At 39.0% G+C, this 19553-nt stretch overlaps 1 protein-coding gene across 1 annotated transcript in view; it reads left to right on the forward strand.

The window, feature by feature from the left end:
* LOC146463122 (CUB domain-containing protein 2-like) overlaps window positions 1-19553 on the forward strand; it is a 48342-nt gene that overhangs the window by 2711 nt on the left and 26078 nt on the right. The window contains exons 4-13 of the mRNA XM_085084736.1: window positions 2133-2326; window positions 3886-4125; window positions 6054-6210; window positions 6847-7025; window positions 8725-8842; window positions 10746-10817; window positions 11630-11701; window positions 12463-12534; window positions 13104-13175; window positions 17284-17355. Of these exons, the coding sequence (XP_084940862.1) occupies window positions 2133-2326; window positions 3886-4125; window positions 6054-6210; window positions 6847-7025; window positions 8725-8842; window positions 10746-10817; window positions 11630-11701; window positions 12463-12534; window positions 13104-13175; window positions 17284-17355 (1248 nt within the window). The remainder of the gene's footprint in view (window positions 1-2132; window positions 2327-3885; window positions 4126-6053; window positions 6211-6846; window positions 7026-8724; window positions 8843-10745; window positions 10818-11629; window positions 11702-12462; window positions 12535-13103; window positions 13176-17283; window positions 17356-19553) is intronic.

A 19553-nucleotide genomic window follows, 5' to 3' on the forward strand; every position in this document is an offset into this window, starting at 1 on the left:
AGGAGGCTTTGGCAAGGCTGGAACTGCTTTACAAAGCGTTAAAGAGGCACTGCCACGGCGATTTTGCTGTACTTTTCGTGAAAAGTGTTCAAATGTTTTACAAACAACTCGTTTTGTACCATGAAATTGCTCTTACAACACCAGGACGAAAATATCAAAGTTTTTCACCTCGGAAGAACAAGCTAAAATCAGTTTTAGCGACTTCTCTAAAATACAAAGGAAGAACTTGAAAACGTTGGCCATTTATTTTTCAAGTCAGTTGCAGTCCACTTTCATCCTAGCCATCCGCAGCCGAACATAATTAATAGCAGTTTCTGTGCACTGATATTGTTATTGTTAACAAACCTCAACCATTATTTTAACGGTTTCCTTGAAACAAATACGTTTTTTGGCTACTCATAGTGACACTCAAAATAGGTGACACCAGTGCCCATATAACAAAGATGTAGCAATTTTAATTCCACCCAACATCCAACATAAGTCAATTTCAGTGATTCACAATTTTAATCCACGTTAATTTATTCGGGTAAAATCTTCATGTGACGCAAGTAAGCAGAGGTTTTGGCCGCGAGCAATCGACGAGAGGAACTCTTTGCCACCTAAGATTTTAAATCTTACTCTGGCAAACAGCTTCAAGTCCGCCGTTAATGCCATCTACTTGACTGACCTGTGGCTTTTAAGTTTTAACACAAATCTTCACTTGCACTAGTTACACTCTAAATATATGGTTTATTTGTTTATTGTTTGTTTTTTTTTTTGCACGGCACTTTTGAAACGCGCCATCTATCCCTTTAGGGATTATTGCAACTTACTTTATTATTGCACTTGTAGCTTTAGGACACCAAGCGTGTCCGGTCGATAACTTAGAGGGACCAGGTCACTCCAGGCGTATGCACGCCTTGATGAGAAGCACTTTGGCTCAACTTTGGGCACATGCGCAGTTGTAGACGTACGATAACATTTAGCTTTATTTTACTCCATTAGTTTCATTCTTCGCTCAAGCCTAAATATTTATTCACTTTCTTGTATTACATTTTTGCTTCATGGAAACTGAGTTCTTAGTATTTTCGGTAAATTAACTTTTCAATTAGGGAATACACCACCTCTGGAAACTTGTCTTTAAAAAGTTATTATTTCCTTTGGAAGGTGTTTTCAGTTGTGAAATTGCAAAGTGATATAGCCTTTCTTTAATGATGTTTGTTTTAAGCTCGCGCGTTCTCACACCTTTTGAGCCAGAGTTCGCATAATAAGTAGTTTGGTGAGCTTCATTAAATTCTAGCTTCGCTCGCACACTTTCACACCTCAAGGTTCTTTGATGCCAACTCAATCATTTTCAGTTGAATTTTTACTCTTCTTTCAGCCTTAAACCAAAATCTGTTTCGACAGGATCTTAGTTAAACTCGATTACTTTCAGGTTAGCGATTTGAATTGCTGTACTGGAATTCAGCCTTTCAGATATCTTAGGTTTTCCAAATTTTTGCACGAACAAAGAAACCCTATCTAATTTCTTATTCCTTTCACGATCCGACTCATCGCAGCTGCGAACACCTAGTTTTGCATAACAATAACGTTTATCTTTAGAAAAACCAATTAACTTTAGCATTTCACATAAATATAGCTGCTTTAAACTCTGTAGATTCACTGTAGATACAATGCAGAACACTGTAGATAGACTGTAGCTCATTCTGTGGAGACACTGTAGACACGCTGTAGCCCTGATCTTCTGATCCTGTCCTGTAAGAACCTCAACTTTCTTCACGAAATAAAATCAGTTGGACCAAACCTTTGGACTTCTAAAATCTGTCTCGTAACACAGTAGAGTACGGTTAAGACTAATTTTCGTACAACTTGTTGCAGGTTTTTTGCTTTCCGCCATTACAAAAAGTTTTTAAAATATCACCACAATCAGCTTCTGTAGCTATAAAAAATGTTTGTAAAATGATAAAACATTTCACCTAACTTTCCGAAGATGAACGCGATTCAATCAGATGAAAACAGCTTCCTGAACTCTCCGACGGTGTTTGAAAAAGTTGGGCCAACAACGCACGCATGCGCCTGGTGTAACATAGTCCCTTTAAGCAAGATACATTACTCGTAAGAATTACAGATCACACACGTTATTTTTCTCGCAGCTGGGACTATTTGACGATTGTGGCAGTCGATGACAAGAATGTTACAGTTGGTAAATACTGTGGTAATGAAACTGGGAAAGAAGTTCTTCTTGGAGGAGACTACGCTGTGATGACATTCCATTCGGACGAAACTGAACAAAGAACAGGTTTTATAATCCTTTTCACCGTGGTTCAACCTAGTAAGTGCAATCTCAGTACAATTCGAGAAACCTTAATTTTCTTTACTTTGATAATTTAATAGGGAGCAGGATTTATATTTTACAAGTTCCAGAAACTGAGCGCGGAATCAGTCATCCCTCCGCTCGAACCAATGGGATGATAATTTCATTGCCCCTAAAATTTTTGTTGTTCCTGTTATACAGCAGGAAACTGCCAGTGGTTCTCGGATGTTCATCACAATATCTCCTTCAAAAACTCATTAATAATTCATAAGGTCGATAAAACATCACGTGCAGTGGTTTCAAAACCCGATATTACCTCCTCCTTATTAGTATGCGGAGGCGGCGTGGTCCTGCGGTTTAGGGCACTGGAATTGAAATCCGGAGGTCCTGGGTTCAAGCCCCGTCTTTGGCTACTCTTGTTTATAGCCAGTTAGTTTCCCTCCTGTCAGGTGGGATTTTTAACCTGTTATGTTTAATTTGATTATTTGTTTCCGTTATTTCCGAGTGGAATGCCTGTCAACTAGCTTTGGGTAGCTAAGTGCATTGCCGCTATAAATTTTTATAGATTTGTTTTATAGATTTATAGATAGTATGCGGTGTTTAATGTTTTTCTCGTATGCTAATTTCCAACGTTCACAAAAGCATCATTGTTATGAACTCCCTTGACACACACTATTTCAGGAATGTTTTTGAATCCCTTCGAAAAAAACTCGCAGCACTTGTTTTATCGGGTCTAAAACCACTCGGCTGCGCCTCGTGGTTTTAAATCCCGATAAAACACTGCTGCTCGTGTTTTAAACATTACATAGCGTTATGACCCTAATGACCCCAAGCGCAATATTCACCAGCAAGTTAGCTTCAGAATTGTGTTACTGCTTAGTTTATTCTTGGACGTAGTTCATATGAACCTTGAACGAACATCTTTGTATCTGAAGAACTGCTTAAGCTATTTAATACGGGTCAGATTTTTCATTTACTGAAAAGGGGAACAGCGCTAAGTTAAAATGTGAATTAGACTCCGAAAAATTGTACGAAATAACCGAATAATTAGCATTAGAAAAACATTGTTATTGTCATACAAAAAGTTTGGCTCGACTAGAGTCACTTTGCACTTTATTTGCAATTTTTAATTGGGTGTGTAATTTGCATTTCAAGTTGACAATGGTTTCATGAAGAAGCCGAAACGTCGCTTTTTTTTATCGTTGATTTTTACTCGTATTTGTATTAGCCAAACTTCACATATTTTCAGAAAGTTAAGTGAAAATCGTCGGACGAAATTTGAGATTGCAAGAAAACTGATTTTTTTCGATCGAAAAAAGAAAGGGTGGGGGGTGGGAGGTGGGGCAATCGACAGTTGGATTATCTAGCATGGGGCTTTGTACCCTTCCCCTAAGCCTTATGCCACGATGGAGCGGCGACGTTTGCTACGCGCGCGTTTGAGCAGATTTTCGCCTAAGGAACTTTGTAATGGCACATTAGCAGGTATACAGTGTATATAACTGCATAAGTCCAGAAGCATCTATTTACTTAATGAGTAAAGGTAATTTTTCTATCCAGGCACTCGTAATTATTATAATTTGTTTATTTGTTAGCCCCACCAAAGATACTGTTGCCAGATCCAGCTCCTGTTTTTCGCGCATACCAAGGCAATAAACTTCCGTGTTCAGCCACTGGAACTCTTCCCGTATACGTGGCACTCAAGTGGGTATGTTTAGTATTGGCAAATCAAACAAACACTGCCCACGCTTTTTTGGATGAGGAAGGGAACTACACCTGCGTGGCCACTAACAAGTATGGAAGTGACACAAGAGTTATACAAGTCATTTTCTTAGGTAAGACTGTTCTTAAGAGGGAATGAAGCACACAAATTATTTTTCAACTCACCAATAATTCATAAGCCAATTGACCTATCAAATGGTCGATAATACGTCACGTGCAGTGACTTTATATCGATAAACCTCCTCCTTATTAGTATGCGGTGTTTTATCAGCTGATGAAACACTCCTCATTAGTGTGCGGTGTTTTTCTCGTTTGCCAATTTCCAACGTTCACAAAAGCATCATTGTTGACACACGCTTTTCCCGAAATGTTTTTGAAGTCGTTCAAAAACCTCGCAGCACGTGTTTTATCGGTTTTTAAACATTAGGTAAACTATCGTAACCTCACTCCGTAACTAAAAAGATTTTCGCGAAAAAACAACAACAACAACAAGATAAATTTAACGGGTACATAATGGTAAACGAAATTGAAATTCAGCAAAGAAAAATTCAAACAAACTAAAACTTTGAAACTTGTGATCTGTAGTCTCGGAACACACACAGCTAAATCTTATCTGAATTAGTGATGGGAACAAAGGTTTCCAAACCTTCTGACTTCTTAATTACCACACTTATCATGGCAAAAATATGTTTATTGTCAGGCATTTAGAATTTCCCTGTTATTTATGACCACCCACGAGTTCCTCCGTTGCTTTCTTTTACTAAATTTAATTCGCGTGGTACTTTCCCTTTAACATTCTATTCTCCTTTGTTAGTTGAGATTACTTGTCAAGAATGTTAATGCTATTCATCCTGGGTGTGTGTGTTGCCGAGGTGGAGGACTGAGAATCTACGGGTTTTTGGGGTTGCCACATACTGCTTACACCCCTCCTGGCTAATTGACGTTTTATTCATTGATCGGCTGTACGGTTTCTATAGCAACCGAGGAGTAGCGGAGAGGAGAGGGGTTATTTGGAAGAAGGTCTGTCGGCTAGGCAAAAAAAAAAAAAAAACTACAACAACAACAACAACAACAACAACAATTTAATTTTCACCCTTATAAGCTTGCGCTCGGTTAAAATGTTTAAAAAAATTAAGTCAATGTTGTATCACTTCCAGAAAGATTATCTTTCCACAAAAGTAAAGTTCCGGTACCATCTACTTCCCATCAACGGAACCTTCTTTGCGCGAAATAGGGCCAGTCAGGTAGAAAGATTGACTTACCCGGGGAGAGGGATGTGAACCCAAAGGTGCCTGAGGGGTCCCCTAGCCTGCGAACAGGCTTCCCGGCGAGGGCGATTCTTCGTACTCGTTCCTAGGTTTATCTTTGCTTACAACAATGGAGGATTGTGCCTCAAAAAATTGACCTCTTAGAGACAGAACGGAAAGAAAGGTTCTTCAGTTATCCTTCTTTGAATGTCTAGAGGGAGGAAAGTGAGTGCTTGAGAAGCGATTTTCATCGACCTTTTCCAACTGACTTTCTGGCTTGGCGCGTAGAATCCATGCAGAAGGTGATATCGGCGGGAGGAAAACCACTCAATACGGCTTTCGAAACACACCAAGTTAACATTAAGGAGCTTTCTGTAATTATCACTCTTTTGTTTACAAGTTTTCGATGTACAATTGTTTACTTTTGATCGAATTCCATCTCCATACTACTCTTACATTTGGTTACCTGCTCATGTTGTTAAGAGTTGACTCATTTGGTCAACAAAATACAGTTGAAGACCTTTTGGCTCGTTGACACTTGTCTGCCCGCCTTAAGTAAACAAACTTAGAGAATAAAGGGAAACCAAGTGAAGTTTGAGCAAGAGTTTCCATAGAGCCTCAAAATTAATTATGCATACATCAGGTTCGACTCATCTCTATTCATGCTCGCCCTTTTGGAAGAGGGTTAGTATGACAGTGGTGCATGTATAATTAATGCGCGGGATTGTGCCACATTGTGCAAAAGTGTAGCTTGGTACGTGCATAACTGGAAAATTACACATTTTCTTTGGCAGGGTGTGATCCAATGGTAAACACTACACTGACAAGTCATAAATATCCTAATAAATATCCGAATAATTTGGACTGCGTTTACAAGGTTCCTTTTCCACGAGGCATGGCTATGAGGATAAACTTTAAAGATTTTTATCTGCAGAATCATTTCGCATGTAGGTAAGTATCAGGTCTAACTGCTTAAACGTGCTCTGCGTAAAATCTGGCGCTTTTTGTATACGAATATAGGGACCTTAACTGAACAGCTTCGACGATGAGGGCAACCTGAACGTCACTGAAACAATCGTCTCGATTTGCAAAGCACTGGCTTTGCACGTGCGTTATACACTTTTGTACATTTCCATGTCGCCCTCTGCAAAAAAACAACATGAATTGACCAATTTCAAGGTTTCATGGAGAACGTGAAACACAAGGGTGAATTTCCTTTCACTTTCTGATCTTGGAAGCTGCTCCTACGAATTTATCTCAGCATAGTTCGATCGCATTACGGGAATTAAATGACTTGAAATTATCGTAAGTTAGCTCTGAGAACATAAATTTAATTTCCAGCCAACAAAGGTATCTTGCAATGGTAACAAATTTGATTTGCTGCTCTAAAAAAATTTTCAAACCTCCAAATGTGACTAGTAGGCGTTGCGTAGAAGTCCTGAAACAGGGATACCTTTGATTTATAAAGCCAAGTAAACGGAAAAAGCGCCTGATTGAAGTTTATGTTGAGCAATAGAAAAAATGGTAAAAAAGTAATTAATGAGTAAATAATATTCACAGAGCTGACCTTGAATAATTTCTTTGCAGTTCAGATTATTTGAAGATAGTAGACGAGAAAAATGTAAAAGTTGGTCAATTCTGTGGTGACCTTACTGGAAAATACACCCTTGTGGATGCAGATGGCGACCATCTAGTGGTGACATTCCATTCAAACGGTGTCATTGAAAAAAGGGGGTTTGTGGTAACCTTTACTGCTACTCATCCATGTAAGTACAATTATAAGCGACAATGCAGAAACAGCATGCCCATCCACTCCAAAGTGCTTTTAATTTACGAACTCGCTGAACGCAAGCGAGCGCTACATTTCGCAGTCAAAGTTTACGTTACACAAAGAATCAGACCCATGCATTCAGTCTAGGATGACAAATTTCTATAATCTCATTATATCCAGTGTTATAATTTATTGATGTTAGTATTTGTATTGCAATTTTAAAAGTACTTTATACGGCCCGTAGCCTCTAACTGGATTACCCTGTTTAAATAAAGGTGTCTTCTTCTTCTTCTTCTTCTTCTTCTTCTTCTTCTTCTTCTTCTTCTTCTTCTAATTCGTGAATAAAATTTACTCGCTGTAAATAATAGAAATTCTCCCCAAATAATCTTGATAAAAGTAAAAAAAAAATACACAACAAAGTTTGCAAAACGCACGTAAGTACTACAGCGACTGTGGTCAGAAAATTTCCACTGTATTGACGAGATCACGTTGAAGTAACCATTAAACAGCACAGAAAAAGAAAAAGAAACATTATCAGCCGACAATTCAGTAGACTAGAAAGTTGTTTAAATTATTTCAACCTTCGGAAATTAATTCTTCAATGGGGAACAAGAGAAAGCCGCGGAGAATTTCCGCTACAGTTGTTGAAAACAACATTTGCTTGTGATCCACACGAAGCCGCAAAGAAAATATGTTTCACCCGATCAGAATTTCTACTCAGCTCTGGGAAGAAATTACGTTATCATTACTGAATACTGCTCTGAAGTAGTTTCCCAGACGTCGCTTTGGCGGGGATACCAATGGTAGCACCTCAAAACGTCATTTGCCCACTCAGACCAGCTATTGAATGCTTCCCTGGCAACAAAAGCCTGGTAAAAAGACTGGTAAGCCTGGTGAAGTCTGGTTCAACCAGGCTTACCAGGCTTTTGGTTTTGAAATCAAGTCTGCTTAAGAGTCTGGTGAGCCTGGATTTACCAGACTTTCTTGGTTAGCTTGGTCAAAAGTTACCTAAAAGGCCTGGTAAAGCTGGTTTTGGCACGCAAGCTAGGACCTGAAAAGCCAGGTAACATTGGTTTTACCAGGTTTTCAGGGTGATTGTGGTTTAAAAAATCGTACCTGAAAAGCGGGGTTAGACGGGTTTTCCCAGACTTTCAGGGTAAGGGTGGTGCGAAAGCATAACCTGAACAGCTAGATTGGCCTGGTTTCCCCAGTTTTTCAGGTTAAGTAAGGTAAATATTACCTGGAAAGCAAGGTTTAGCCTGGTTTTCTCAGTAAAATGGTGCATACTCAGCTATAGTAGGAAAACAAACTAAAAAATCCAAAGTACCCTAGCTTATCCAGGCGTTTTTCCACGTTTGCTTTGGCTTTGGTTTTACTTTACTACGTTCTGTGATCGGGTAGCAAAATGCGCGCAAATTTCTCAACCAATCAGAAGCAAAATCAATACCAATTGTGACTTGTCACCATTTGATATCATACGCTTAGTCTTGTTTACATGCGTTTACTTCGAATTCACAAAAGTTTGTTGTGTTGTTTGTGTCTGTTGTGATTAGCCAGCTTAGTTATTTATAAATATATATAATTATTTACTCTGATGTTTTAACAGTAGACTAGTAAAATAACAAAAAGTAAAACGACACTTTATTAATCTATAAAATTTGTGTTTTTTCTTCGTACGTATCGGTCTCATGCAGTTTGCAGCCTTCCATGTTCCCACACATGGTCATATGGTTTTTGGAAGACTTGGTCATGCAAGAATGTAACTTCACTCACACGCATTATGAAATGTGTACCAACAACTACTGTGAAGCTGTAAGATCGTATAACTAGATTCAATATTTAACAATTATTCCACGAGTGCACCTTCTTGGATGTGAGATGAGAGATGACAGATAGCCAACGAGGCGCGTAGCGCCGAGTTGAATATAATCATCTCAAATCCAACAAGCGCGAGTGGAATAAATGTTTTAATAAAAACAGTGAAGAAATATTGCTAGATCTTGCTGATTTCGCTTTGCAACAACAACCAGAAGACAATTTAGTGGCCGCTATTTCTCGGGCATGGTATAGTGGATCATATACCATGACCGCTGAGCCAATCAAATCCCTGGAATTGCATTATACAATGATCCAGTTTTTAGTAAATACCCATATTGTAGTCATTCATAGTTATTATTTTCTCCAAAAAGTTAACATGAGAAATCTGTATATTTATTTATTTGCCACATACACACACAATAAAGAATTGAAAAATTGTCAAATACTTGTGAAATGTTCGTGGCTAGTCTGACGCGGCAAGAGACTCTTCAGAGACCTTCAGAATTTGTAAGCAAACTCGTTGAGCATCGCGCTCAAAGTCCCGTTCGCAAATTCAAGATGTTAGCAGTCTGGCCCTCTATCGCAGAAGGATTCCCAACCGCACGTACACGAGTTGAAATTTATACAATAAAGAATTGAAAAATTGTCAAATACTTGTGAAATGTTCGTGACGAAACGCCGCGTCAGACTAGCCACGAACATTTCACAAGTATTTGACAATTTTTCAATTCTTTATTGTATAAATTTCAACTCGTGTACGTGCGGTTGGGAATCCTTCTGCGATAGAGGGCCAGACTGCTAACATCTTGAATTTGCGAACGGGACTTTGAGCGCGATGCTCAACGAGTTTGCTTACAAATTCTGAAGGTCTCTGAAGAGTCTCTTGGCCGAGACGAAACGCCGCGTCAGACTAGCCACGAACATTTCACAAGTATACACACACAAAAAAAGAAAGAAAAAACAAGCGTCTGACTGGGCTGGGCAAAACTCCACAGATTCCAAAACGTCAACTGTAGTCAGTCTCAACACTCCCCTACCCACCCATGTGCTTTTGGCACCCAACTGTAAGTCATCCATCCGCAATTAGCCCTACCCCCCTAGGCTACGTGTCAGCATCGACCAATCCATCAATTTAAAAGACCATGCATATGAATGGTGGATGGCAGCAAAACTCTAGTCACTCTAACCTAGGAAAGGAAACAAATTAAACTGAGTTTAAAGCGTAAAAAGTCCTCCCCTGCCCACGTAGTTCGTTTATGTGTTTTTACCTCTAGTTCAAACAACTGCGAAAACCGCTCATGTGATAAAAAATTCCACTGTCATACAGGAATCATATGAGGTAAATATGATCATCCGGGAGAGAGTAGTACTGCGGAGAAGGACTCTTTGGGGTGACATTGAATGGCAATGGCCCCATCAACAACCTAAGTGAAAGACTGCGAAAAGTAATCAGTGCGTTTTGATCAATCTTTTGTTAGTAATGAATTGCCAATCGTTTGTATTGGTAAAATTAGTTGGTTTGCCATGAAAAGGTAAGTTGCAGCCAGATGTTCGCAACGGTTCAGTACGTAACACGTTGTACTAAATACCGCTGATACTTATAAATGAAGTGATTTAATAATAAAGGTCTTTATTCACACGTTTCAAACTTAGACATTAAAACTAACAAGATAAAAGATATACAATAAAAGTTATAACCTGTCCATACATTTAAATAATTATAGCATCCTACAATAAAATCAGAAATCGTAGAGACATATAAAATGCTCAAATTTATTTATTTTATTTATTTACACTATTTTTATTCAAACGCTTTTGCATTGCTACCCAATTTACACTGAGAAGGAAGACCATTTACAGTAATGCCATGTCAAATAATTTTTACTTCTTTTCATAGGGATTTGTCTTCTAACGCTATTACATTTCTGTCTGAGGATTCGTTAGCCAACCTGACTGACCTAGCAGAACTGTAAGTGAAAATACTTCTTGGTTTTCATATAGGCATCGGTATAATGGACCCCGATGTCATGACCGTTGCTAGCACTATTACCAACCAAGGCAAGAAAAGTAAAGTAGCTTCTGCCGAACCCGCGCGTGAGGGGAGAAAACGTTTAACTTCCAAGGGACATGCTCATGGAAAATCAACAACGTCATGAAGTTGGAGCCCCAACGTAACAGTGATCAGCATCAAATTTCTTCTTGTATGACTCAATACATTTTCAACCCCTGAGGTCATGGGAATTAAAGATACGATCACCCAAGTTGAATTTTCTAGACAACTACTTTGACTAGAAAAGTATGGCGATAAGATAGGAGAATTTGTTTTTTGTTATTAGGGGTTAAAGGGTTTAAGACCGTGATACATATACATTGTTGCCTGATACTGTGTTTACATTGAGAGTTTTATTAAGGTATTAGTCTTACCATGCAAGAAAATAGAAAGTTTACCAGTGTGCATGAACGTGAAATTACACTTTCGATTAAGCGGATCCTGACTGAAAGTGGTGTTTCCTTATGTATCAAATGACAGGTTTTTTTTTACTTGTGGGACCACTATTTGAAAAAAAAAAAACACTTGAATTATGGTTTTGTGAGCTAGAAATTCAACAAAGTCTGTGCGAACTTTTCAACCGATCAGAAATGACCGGGTTTTGAGGCAACAACACGATGATCTAACTATCAAGAAAAGCAAGATAAAGGATCGGAATAAAGGAAAAGAAACACAACACAGCTTCTATGTTTCAACCAGGATTATTCTTTTGTTTTTCATGTCGTTAACAGAGATCTCTCGTCTAACGCTATTGAACTTCTGCCCGACGATGTCTTTGCCAAACTAAGAAAGTTGCAAAGACTGTAAGTGACAAGTTGCATTTGGCGCCTGTAAAGTATCAAGTAAGCCTACAAGTAAGCCCCGTATACATGCACAGTCCCAACGATTCTCAATATTTTTTACAAATCACGACGGGTTAGTGGAATTTCTCATCAAGCACTAATATACTTTAACTTAGGTGAAGTCAGGTGATAAACATTAAAGCTTTTATGGATACCAAGTTATCCAAGTTATTGCGTTCGAAACGATGAATGCGTGGGAGACGTTTTTTTTAATCACAAAACTATGAACAAAGTCTAAGGTTGGTTACACACGAGCAAGTTTTCTTTAACTAGTATTTTTTCTTGTGACAAGCAAACTGGCAAAACAGTTTCGACTCAAATAAGAAAACTTGTCAGGGGTAACTTGTGGAGTAACAACGCATGCTCTGTGAACCGAAAAAAAACAAGTTTTCTTTAAAAAGTTTTTATATGATGACTTTCTTATGTTTTTGCCACGAAATGCGGTAATCTTTGCCTTAGTAAGTTTCGAGCTTCTCGCTGAAAGATTGGGAAAACGAAAAATTGGAAACTGGCTTGTATCGAATCAGCCAAAAAATGTAACTAGTGGGATAGTTTTGATTCATGTTTATCCGTCATCTCGTTGTATTGTATTCGTTTTGAATCATTGCCGTGCTTCATTGTATCAAGAGGAAGGAGAAATCTTCGCTTGTGGTGTAATTATAAGAAGAAAGCTCGGGTTCACCACACTCATGTTGTTGTTATTGCACTACAATTTTTGACAGGAATTTGTCTTCTAATGCTATCAAACGTCTGCCCGATGGCGTGTTTGCCAAACTGATAAACCTGAAGAAGCTGTAAGTAACACTAGTAGGCCATGTCAGTACGTACACGGTAAACTCTGTACAGTCGCTATTCTTAAACGAGTAAATAACCTTACAACAGACAAGCGTAACATTGACATTTGAATTCGAGTCGATAATCTTTATAGACAGTTCTCCCTTTCATAACATGTCCAGTGAAATGAAGTGCACTAGTACTTCCAGTTACACATCTTGCCTCAACAATCTGTAATGGCAAGGGGGCTTATTATTTGTCATTTTGTAGCTGTTCTAGTTGACAGGATATTATTTGGCAAATCAAGACGCTTAAGACACTATGTTAGACATGTATTTCAATATTTTGTTTTAATGTCATTTCCTGTAACTCGTGTGGCAGCTGGCACCATTGGAATTGGAATTCTTTATTAACAGGGCTGCTGAAAACGAAAGATGCTAAGTAAAACTCCTTCCGTAAACGAAACCTTTATGAAGATGGCATCTGTTTCTCATTGTACTTGGGAAGGCTAGGTCCTCATTAAAAAGTATAACGCTATGTCTGTGGAGTATTTAGCAAGTTCCATTGGTTGAGCTCTTCCATTTTGCAGGTATTTGCGCTCTAATGCTATAACTTCAATACCTGAAGGAGTGTTTGGCAACCTGACAGATCTTTACATTCTGTGAGTGAAAATTTTCACAACCAGAGCAAAGAATGCTCCTTTTATATAAAGGCAACAAGAATGGTTAAATTGACTATACTTTTCAAAATGTGAATGAAAAAAAAAATGCAGAAGGAATGAGAAGACTAAGAAAAGACGATACATCGATAAATCAAAATTGCTACCGGACCGAGGATGTCAGTTTAAGGACCAGCTAAGGCATTTATAAATATCAAGTCAAAGTTGAATAACAAAATGAGAGACAAAGGGACATTCTCTTGAATTTTGGCAGTGAATATTTTTCTAAGAAAAAAGAATTACCCTGGAAAAGGAAAAGGGTGATACGTTCCACTCGATCAAATGCCGTTTCCTTTGTTCCCAGGGCTATTGTTTGGTAATTTTAACATGTACGGGATCCGATGTGGTTATATAGCATATGGCGAGGTTGGCGAGGTTGTCACCAAAATTTGGCCATATATGTTATACGAAAAGCATTTGTATTGGACCTAAAACTAAATAGCAACGTTACGTTTCAAATAGTCATAGCGTCTTATTTTCTGTCCTCTGTAACCACAGGTCGTTGTCGTCAAACGCTATTGCTATGTTACCTGAAAGGTTGTTTACCAATCTGATACAACTCAAGTACCTGTAAGTGGCCAACTGAGACTAGAATTTAAGGCCTGGCCAAATGAATGCAACATGTTTGATGTAAGACTTGGACTCATGGGTCTGCGACCAAATCCACCCAGAATCCTCAGAAAACAAACCCGCGTCATATCGGTTTGCACCCAAAATGGCGCGATTCCGAGGATACGAATACCCATACCCACAAAGTCAGATAAGGGACATGCGTGCGTTCAACAATGTTGAACACGGTGGCCAAACGGACTCAACATTGTTGTTCACACCTAAGAACAAAAGAAATGTTGGACGATGTTGAAAACGATGTTGATGGAAATCAAACTTCGCTCAACATCATCCAACATCATGCAACATCGTGCAACATGTTGGCCAAACGAGTGCAACATGCTCGATTCGACAATGTTGAACGATGTTGCATCCGTTTGGCCCGGCCTATACAGCCACTTTCGGTAGTACATGTGAAGCAGATAATAGCGACTATCTTTCGACATGCCATATAAAACAGCTGAAAGAACGTTTAAACTAGCAAGCTTGAACGTTTTCTGGTTATTGGCACAAGAAACGACAAATTGACTACAACTGCTAACCTCAAATGGCTGAAGAAGTGTGTCTACCTTGCACGGCTCTCGGTTTAAGGGAAAATTTAAACGATTTGACCGCTTTCAGTAGGTTGTCGTCAGTGGCAAAGTTCGGCAACTTTATTTCGCAGGCCGTTGACACTAAAAACAGTCGATTTTATCATTCTTGGATTGACTCCTTCATATACCTCGCGCCATATTGCTGATAAACAAACCCACCTTCATCATCCAAATTCGAGATCAACCGTAAGGACTTTTTTTTTAGTTACATTGCATTATCGAAAGATGACACTAAAAAAGGTTAACACTCGTTTCCATACCTCAAATTGACTTTGGACACCTTATGAGCTTTACACAATGTCGTATTCGTTAGTAGTATTGATGTACATGGAAACAGAACCTCGTTCATTATCGCCGCTAAAATCACACTGATGCGCAACCTCCCACAAAAGCAAGGCTTAATAGGATTAAACACAACATCGTACGGTGGCGGTAATGGTGCCCCCATTTTACTCCCTCCTCATAAAGTAATATATATATATATTTAGACAAGCCTAAAAGCGGAGCTCCACAATAGAAGTCTGCTTATTGTATGAACGTAATAACCTTATGAGTTCCTCATCAATTCTGCAGTTATATAGTACATTTTTAATGCATATGCAGCTTACTGCTCATCAACAATAACAATGTAAAACAGAGGGCAAACTTACTGAATGCTAATTTGTTGTAACAGAGGACAGTTTTTCGTAATTTTCCTTTCACCAAAGGCAAAACTACTTACTCCTGATTGGTCGAGCGGCGAAAATACTCGCTCCTGATTGGCTGAGCACGACAGTTTTTCATTTTGTTGGTTTCTGCATTTTGTGTCCAAAAAAACAAGTTCTTTGAGGTTCTTTCGAAGTTCGACTCTTTAAGCCGGATTCTTTGTACCAAAAATACATGGAAATCAAGTGCTGCAGCTAGGAGGGAGATTCCTAAAGGTTAATTTTGGTGTCTCTCACAAGAAACAGCAAAAGATTATTTGTGTCAAAAGCTAAAGACTTGGATCGGATTGATTTTATTTTGTTTGGTTGAGAAACTGAATTCAGTCATGGCGTCCAAGTGCTTTCAACGAACGATAAACGAGCATGAAAGTGTCCTTTTGATGGGAGGAAGGAGCAGGAAGAACAGTTACTCCGCAAGTTCCTTCTTTGGATCCATCGTTTGCTATTTTTGTATCGATCTATGTTCGTGTGATTTCCAAGCGGTAGGAAGCTTTACAGCGCAGGTGAACAATTAATTGATGCCTAACATTTGATTTATCGTTGTTAGTTTGCTCCTGAATTAAACTTGTATTCTCTCTTAATTACATGTGTTTAATGGGAACTGTTCTCGTCGGTTTTGTTTGTTTTGTACGCCACGAAAAAATTAAATAATTTGTTCATTGGTTTGCTTACGCCTTCGATGAGTGTTTTACTGACTGTTTTACGAAGTTCCTAGATAGTTTTAGCAACATTTTGCCCCCTGTGTTATAAAAGCGGAATTTAAATGGCTCAAAATGATATTTTTTTTTTCGTTCGTTTACAACGTTGCGTTTCACTTCAAGAGGAAAAAATCCATCGAATCTTAATTTCATTTCATCGCGCCGGATTAGACACTGATTAGAGTAAAATAATTTATCTTCAGGATTCGGCCGCTGTTTATGAAGTGCCGCCTCTAAAAGCTGCTAAAAGAATCGATTTGTTTCTCCCGCCGCAATCCGCCTTGCTCTTTCTCCCGCTGTTTGACGGCAAAATTGGACGAGATCAGAAAATAAAATTCCAAGGAACATAATCAACATGGACCGAAAAAATGAGCTCAAAATACTGTTCTGAAGTTAGCAGTATTAGCTTAAGCTTAAGTTAAACGGCGTGTCAAAACTGCAAGAAAACAATATCTTGCAAACCAGCAAACTAGCAAAGTTTTGTCAACAAAATTGCATGAATGTACTCGCCTCTTCTGAGAATAACCAGTCCCTTTATTCCATTGCTGATTTTTCCGTTCGTTTTACAACGTTAAGTGAGCGAAACGTTTCACTTCAAGAGGAAAAATCCAACGTTTCGTGGCGCCGGATCGGAGTAAAATGATTCTGATTATGTGCCAGTCGATTTGTTTCTCCCGCCGCTAGTTGCCTTGGTCTTTCTCCTGCTGTTGGCAGCGGAGTTGGCCATTCTTTTTCCCGCCGAAAAACAACCCGGGTTACAGCACATACGCTCATTTATGTAAGCCAATGTGAAATGAGACACTTAAACCCTGTGCCGCAACACGAAGTTTTTTTGGCACCCTTTCCTGTTCTTTCTCTCTTTGTTCGTCACTCATGTTTCGCCTGTTTGCTACCGCTCTCAATCGCTCTCTTTGACGTAGAACTTCGCTTCTTCGTCGCCTGTTTACTCGATCTCTTTCTATCTCCCTTTCTTTGCTTTACATGTTTGTAGACATATTCATAAATTGAGTTTGTGTTTTGTCGTACACGTCGTCTTCAAAATTATTATAATTTTTTCCCAAACGCAGTTGGCGATGCAATTTCCTGCCAAACAAACGCGGCAGGCAGTGCAGTTGGCGATACATTTTCCCCGCCGAAAAAAACCTGATTTGCAGCACAAGGTTTGAGTGTCTCATTTCACATTGCTTACATGGAGGAGCGTACGTACGTACGTACGTTGTACTGTCGGTCGGACGGAAGTGACGTCATAACCAAACCAAACTTTTTCGCACTGATGGGCTTAATCTCTTAGCTATGGGGCTCCGCCCGCGCGCGCCGCAAGGCGCGCGCGGGAGCTCCGCTATAATGGTGTAATCTAAGAAACTACCATTTGTTGAGGTCGCACCATTTTACAAGTGTAATTGGCATCCAACACTATCTCATTTGTTACGATGTTACCATTTTGCAGGTATCTGTCATCGAATGCTATTACAGAATTACCTGAAGGAGTTTTTGCCAACCAGACGAATCTTGTCATTCTGTAAGTGAAAGATACACACTCAAAACACATTCTTAGAAATAAAAGATTTTGAACTCTCTACTTGTCTCTACTAGCATGACCACCAACAAGAAATTTGAAGTATTTTAAACGAAAGCTTGCTTTCGAGACCATTTGCTAGATCTCGTGGATAAATTTGATTCTAGACTAAACCGCTTGTTGTAACGCTGAAACGTTTGATGTAATGTTTAAAAAACGAGCAGGAGTGTTTTATCGGGTTTAAAACCACGAGGCGCAGCCGAAAAAAACATTCCTGGAAAAGCGTGTGTCAATAGAGTTCATACCAATTATACTTTTGTGAACGTTGGAAATTAGCATACGAGGAAAACACCGCATGCTAATGAGGAGTGTTTCATCAGCTGATAAAACACCGCATACCAATAAGGAGGAGGTTTATCGATATAAAGTCACTGCATGCGATGTATTATCGACCATTTTATTTGACCATTTAGTTGAGCTGTGCTGTAGATGTTATGCTCCACTGGTTCCTGTTACGCTGTGCCGTTCGACGTCATACTTCATCAGCCTGCAGAACAGGCTTTATTTTTGCGTCATCGTGTTCTGTTGACAAGCTTTTCGAGAACTAGTTCTTTTTTCTAAATGTGGTAAAGGAAAAACAAAAGAAATAAATAGGTTTATTGTTAAAAAGGAAGGATGTACTTGGAATGCTTCCAACTGAGTTTGGGAAAAGCTTGATCTGGCAATCGTTGCTGTTTCTTCACTGTTTCTGTACTAAACAGAATGCCCCTTATAGTTTTTCTCCGCTGCTTGTCGAACAATCGTTGCTTGAATATCCTGGCAATCAAATCCACGAACCTTGCTACTTTCCGGATGGCCCAGGATAGGTCAAGTGGACTTTTGACCTAAACAGCAACAGACAACAAAAGGGCGCGGGCCATGTTGTATACAAGACTAATCTTTCGTAATAAATATATTGTCCTTGTTTCCTTAACCAGGAAGTCCATAAAACTTCTCATCACTTCCTGCACTGAATATATTGAAGGTTGCAGAGTTGTTGTTGTCTCCAAGGGCAATACTTTCCGTGCTGTTACTCTGTAAACGTATGTTTCCGTGTGAGTTTACGTAAGACCGGTATTCACTGTCCATACCAAACGTTGTGATTGGTTGGTGATTCGGGGGTGTGTCTGGGGTTGGTTTCTGTGCTATTTTGAGATGAGCACTTGAACCATCCCTTTCTTGTCTGTATCGTGTGAAATTCTTGTATTTTTGGTGATCACGGCCGCTCATACTTCATATTGTTAGTTTGTTATGGTAATCGATGAAAGTCTCATTCATCGCGTATTTTATTTTTTACAGTAGTTTGTCATCAAATGCTATTAAGGTATTACCAGAAAGAGTATTTGGCAGCCTGACAAAACTTTATCGTCTGTAAGTGTTTCTATTATCGTTTTACCAACGGTTTGTGGATAAATATTGAATGCGTAGACCCAAAGGCAATCTTGCATGTGCCTTAAGGAGTACTTGCCGACCTAACATTAGTTTTTCCTGTGTGGAGTGACGAATACAGTGAGACAATAACACTTTAATATAAGGTGCGTAATCTTCGATTGAAGAATATCAAAATTATATACTACCCCTTGGATGTATATAAAAGAAACGGGTAACCCAACGTGTTACAAGATGGACTTAGCTTAACCCTATCTACACCTGGCTCTTTTTCGTCTGCTGAGAACGAGGTGGGCGAAAATATATATAATATGGTATTGATTGGTCACCATAAATAATTCTGAGACAGCTAATTTCTGCAACCCTCTGGGTAATCCTCTTTTCTAACTGATTATTGGAATTTCCATTACATACATTATCTTGTTCAATATTGAGCGGGCTGGTGACACTAGTAAATCGAAGAAATTTTAATCCTTTGACCTTAATAATCTTGTGTATGGCGCAGTCAACTGCAAGAAATATTCACGCTCGAAGTCCAATCGGTGTTATGTTTTTGTGAATGTTGCGCCACAAAAGTCGTAATAAAGCGCCATCGATAAGAACATTCATCCTGCAATAAACGAGAATGATTTCCTTCCAAACAACAGGGCACAGAGGAGTTATTCCGGATAAATTCAAGGGGCAGTTGCTGTGCTTGCAAATCGAACATGACCAAAAAAGCGTCGTGAGATGCGACTTGTTTGTTGAAATTTAATCAGGAAGAAAGACAATGT

Source organism: Pavona decussata, unplaced genomic scaffold, assembly GCF_977016875.1.
Source record: "Pavona decussata unplaced genomic scaffold, jaPavDecu1.1 SCAFFOLD_180, whole genome shotgun sequence".
Taxonomy (NCBI): Eukaryota; Metazoa; Cnidaria; class Anthozoa; order Scleractinia; family Agariciidae; genus Pavona; species Pavona decussata.